This window comes from Palaemon carinicauda, chromosome 34 (assembly GCF_036898095.1).
Source record: "Palaemon carinicauda isolate YSFRI2023 chromosome 34, ASM3689809v2, whole genome shotgun sequence".
NCBI classification, from domain to species: Eukaryota; Metazoa; Arthropoda; class Malacostraca; order Decapoda; family Palaemonidae; genus Palaemon; species Palaemon carinicauda.
The window spans coordinates 10001-15000 of NC_090758.1; the positions used below are offsets into that span (position 1 = coordinate 10001).

Sequence of the window (5000 nt, forward strand, 5' to 3'; positions counted from 1 at the left end):
TTATTATTATTGTCACATTCAGGTTCAGTAATTGGCAGGTGTGAAAATAAAATAAGACTATTCTGCTTAATTTCGCTATTCTAGTATAGCTTTTATTAACTCTTCAATATATAAGTCACAAACCGCAGCATACACTTGTCAATCACGCTCTACTGAGCAAAACTTCTTAAGTAATATAATAGTTCACAGTATAATAATAATAACCCCCTCGCACTTCCAGTCTTAAACTGGGAGAGAGAGAAATCCCTTTATAACACGTGCGTTAGAAGCACCCACTGGTTGTGTCTCTCCCTAAAACAAAGGTTTGGATGTCGCCTCGGCTCGTTTCCAAGGACTCCGCAAAAGCACAAACTCTATAACCATAAATATGTATCCATGAATAGCGGGGCGACATCTGTTGTGAAGGACTTAATGTACATGTTACAAATTAAAATAAAGAAAATAGCGTTAGCTAGTAACAATAGAACAAGCACACAAGTTTTACTCTCATTATTTTCAGTAAACAACAGTTAACTACTTTAACGTGAAAAACGATAGAATAAGACAGTGCATAAACAATAATTATAACAAACTAAATAAAATGCTCATGATGATATACAAAAATCATTGTACATCAATATAATACAGGGCTGATATATAAATATATATGCAGAAATAAACTGTAGAATAAGACCGTGTATAAACAGTAATTATAACAATAAACAAAAATAAAAGGCTTATGATAACACAAAATCCTTCTACATTAATATAATACAAGGCTGATATATAAATATATACGCAGATATATTGATTTGTGACACAGGCCCCCCTTTTAAGTATAAATTTTCAAATTTATACTCCCAACATTACAATTCAATTTATCAAGTTTTAGCCACCATTATCTGTATAGACATCTCATCAAAAAGTCAACCCGGCATAGTGACAAGAATTATCCCACTACCCTGCTTAGAAAATCAGCTCCAACGTTTGAACTACCTTTAATTGCTTCTACTCTGAATCGATGATTTTGCAAGAACATTGCCCATCTCATTATTCTGTCATTTGTAAACTTTGAACTGTTCAAAAATGCCAGCGGTTGATGATCCGTTTGTAACGTGAAGTCAACACCATACAAATACATTTTGAATTTCTGCAGAGCCCACACAATAGCCAAACACTCTTTCTCCATAGTGCTGTATCTTTTCTCCCTGTCCAACAGTTTCCGGCTGGCGAAACTCACGGGGAACAAACCATCCTCATATTCCTGAAGTAACACTGCCCCTAGTCCCACGTCCGAAGCATCTGTTCTCAAGATGAATCTTCTGTTTAGGTCTGGAAGGCGCAGGACAGGTTTATTAACCAGTATAGACTTCAGACTGTTGTATGCTTTCTCTTGAGGCTCCTGCCACTGTACAACATTGCTTTTCCCCTTCTTTGTCAGGTCAGATAGCGGAGCAGCAATGGTTGCATAGTTAGGTACATAAGCACGATAAAATCCCGTAAGTCCTAAAAACGATCTTACCTCCTTCTTAGTCTTTGGTTGTGGGGCTGATTGAATTTTACTAATGTTGGTTTCCTGAAGACTCAAAGTGCCTCCCTGTATTTCATGCCCTAGGAATTGCACTGTTTCTGAAGCTAAAATACACTTGCTTGGCCTAACTGTGAGATTTGCATTTCGAATACGCTGAAATAACTCTTGCAAGGTTTCTAAATGCTCAGACCATGACTTTGTGTGTATCAGTAAGTCATCTATATAGCTTTCCACATTATCGAGACCTTTAAGAAGTGTTCGCATACACTTAACGTATGTGGCTCCTGCATTAACCATGCCAAAAGGCATCTTAAGAAATTCATATTGGCCATCAGGAGTAACAAAAGCTGTCTTTGGGACATCTTCTGATCGAACCTTGATCTGCCAGTAGCCCTTGGTGAAATCAATCTTTGTAAAGAAATTGCTTTCTGATAACCTGGCAAAAACATCATCTGCTGTAACCATTGGTTCTGGATCAAATATAGTAATACGATTAAGTTTTCTAAAGTCTATACATACTCTATTTGACCCATCAGATTTCTTTACCATCACCACTGGCGAAGCATAAGGTGATGCAGACTCTTGGATGATACCCATGTCTAGCATATCTTTTATCTCTTTCCTAAGGGACGCTCTGACACCATATGGTACCGGGTATGGCTTACTCCTCACGGGTTCATGCGATGTAAGTTCTATTTTATGCTCACCTTTGTTTGACGTTCCAGGGATGTCCGTAAAGATATCTTCATACTCCCGCACAAGTTCTTTAATTTGACGTTCCTGATGCAGGTCAAGGTTTAAGCCAAACATAATATCCTTTATTGTTTCTGATCCAGAGGTTGGTGCTATCTCCAGTAACTCTTCATCCTCATGGATGTCTATACTTGAGTTGCTAACATTGTCAAACACAGCACACGCTGTATCTAAGATGACATCTTTTGCTCTTTGAAGATACTTCTTCAACATGTTGATATGATAAGTTCTAACTTTTCCATGAATGTTTATACCATAATCATTCTTGCCCACAATATTCTCTACATTAAACGGGCCCTTCCACTGCATGAGTAGCTTATTGCTGTCCGTAGGGAGTAGAATCAGTACTTGATCGCCTACCTGAAGACTTCGAGGCCTGCATCTCCTATCATAGTAATGTTTGTATCGCCCTTGTGCCAACTTCAGTGCTTCATTTGCTAGTTTCATGGTCTCTTCCATTTTTTCCCTGAGCTCAAAGACATATTGATAGCTACTCTTGACTTCTGGCTCTTCAATGTCTTTTGTCCATAGTTCCCTCAAAATCTGCATTGGCCCTCTTACAGATCTTCCATATAGTATCTCAAAGGGGGAGAATCCTGTCGACTCTTGAGGAACTTCTCTGTAAGCAAACAACACAGCATTGATATACCGGTGCCACTGATTAGGCTTCTCTTGACATAACTTTTTCAGCATTTGCTTTAGAGTTCCATTGAACTTTTCCACCAATCCATTACACATTGGATGGTATGGAGTAGTTGTAAGTTGTCGCATGCTGAGGAGTCTAGCTACTTCCTTCATGCAGTCAGAGGTAAACTGTGTTCCAAGATCACTTAATATTTCTTCAGGCACCCCTACCCTGCTAAACATATCTACCAAAGCTTCTGCAACTGATTCAGAGTCAATGTTCTTCAAGGGCACTGCATCAGGATACCTACTGGCATGGTCCATCATAGTGAGGATAAACTGGTGTCCCTTCTCAGATGGTGGGTGTATCTTACCAATTATATCCACAGATACCCTCTTGAATGGAGTATCAATGATTGGCAGTTTCTCAAGAGGTACTTTTGTCACCCTACCTTTGCTGATTGTCTTCTGGCAGATGTCACAAGATCTGCAGAACCTCGTTATATCTGCACCCATTCCAGGCCAGTAGAACTCTCTGAGGATCTTCTCCTTTGTCTTCTTAGCACACAGGTGGCCCCCTAAGGTAGATTCATGAGCTAATGTCAGGACTTGTGTTCTCAGTGGTTTAGGAACCATAACTTGGGAGACTGGATTCCCATGGTTGATGTCTGGATGAACAAATGTCCTGTACAATAACAGTTTCCTGGTTTCAAACCGGATTACTTGCCTTCCTTTTCTCTCTTCTTTAGAGATCCAAAACTTCTTCAGTGTGTCATCTTTCTTCTGTAGTCGACAAACTTCATCCCTATCGACTTCTTTGTACAGGTTACTGCCTGGCACTACCAGTGGAGAGGGTCTCTTACCCTCTCGCATTGCTTGTGCCCTTGTTGCTACTGCACAGGTCTCCTGGTCACAGGTGTCCTGCCACGCTGGGTCAGGGTCTTCAGCTGGTCTTGCACATGGGACGTTTCCAATTAGAAGATCATAGGGGGCGTCAGGAAGACAAACTGCATCCACTTCTCCAATCAGGTATGGAGTGTTGATGTGGATTTTAGCCATTGGAGCTCTCCGGAAGGAGTTGTCAGCAAGCCTGACCAGCACTAAGGTTCCAGTGTAAAGATCAGGATCAACAAACTTTTGTTTGATTACCACACTACTACATCCAGAGTCACGCAACACCTGAACAATGTGGGATCCTACCCGACCTTTTGTCACTGGCATAGAGTCTTCATTGCTTGGAACACAAGCATTCATACAAGGGACTGCAAAACCATTCTCAAGGAAAAGCTTTCCTTCCTTGATGCAAGCATCTATCTTTGCTACATCCATTTCTGGAGGAGGGGCACTGATTGAACAGAAGGACGAGACTTGTGCCACTGGTGTCTGTGCCTGTGCCTCTTCCACACTTTTCTCAACATCCAAATAAGCGGTTTTGATGGTCTTCAATTTCCTGCATTCAGGGAGATCATGACCAAATTTATCACAGAACATACACTTCTTGTCATTTCTAGGACCCCTTGACTGATCTGAGAGGTGACACTTCGATGCTATGTGGCCGAGCTGGTTGCATTTGTAGCACCTTACATCTCTAGCTGAAGTCCCTTTGACTTGCTCATTGGGCGCATGCCTAGGATTCTCAAAAGCACTTGGTCCTGTCTGCTTAGGTGGTCGATACACAGGCTTTTTAGCTACCTTGGCCTCCTTATAGAGCTCAGTTCCATGCGCTGTGAGGTACTGCTCTGCTGCCTTTGCCAGGTCATCCAGATTAGCAGGGGCTTTTTCCTTCAAATGAACTTCCAGTGCATTTGAGACAGCATTGATGAACTGTTCCTTGATCACCAGCTGTTGGAGCTCAGCAAAAGTCTCATAAGCACCAGCTTGTTCCATCCACTTCTTGAGGAAGTTCTTGAGCTTGACAATGAACTGTGCAGGGCTCTCTCCTTCTTCTGGGGGCGTGTTCCGGAACTTTTTACGGAATCCTTCCTCAGTAAGGTCGTATCTTCTGAAGAGCGCTTTCTTCAAAATTTCATAGTCCTTTGCATCATCGTCAGAGAGCCGACCATAGACTAGAAGGGCATTCCCTGTCAAAAGAGCACTAAGAGATGAGGCCCAC

General features: G+C 41.5%; 1 protein-coding gene across 1 annotated transcript in view; it reads right to left on the reverse strand.

Annotated features, from left to right (window-relative positions):
* Positions 1 to 1219: 1219 nt before the first annotated feature.
* LOC137626522 (uncharacterized) overlaps positions 1220 to 5000 on the reverse strand; it is a gene marked incomplete at its 3' end in the record, with an annotated part of 185572 nt that continues 181791 nt past the window's right edge. The window contains exons 4-7 of the mRNA XM_068357565.1: positions 4861 to 5000; positions 3896 to 4680; positions 2825 to 3283; positions 1220 to 2734 (exon numbers count right to left, since the gene is read on the reverse strand). The exon at positions 4861 to 5000 is cut by the window's right edge and continues 359 nt beyond it. Coding sequence (XP_068213666.1) covers positions 1220 to 2734; positions 2825 to 3283; positions 3896 to 4680; positions 4861 to 5000 — 2899 coding nt within the window. The remainder of the gene's footprint in view (positions 2735 to 2824; positions 3284 to 3895; positions 4681 to 4860) is intronic.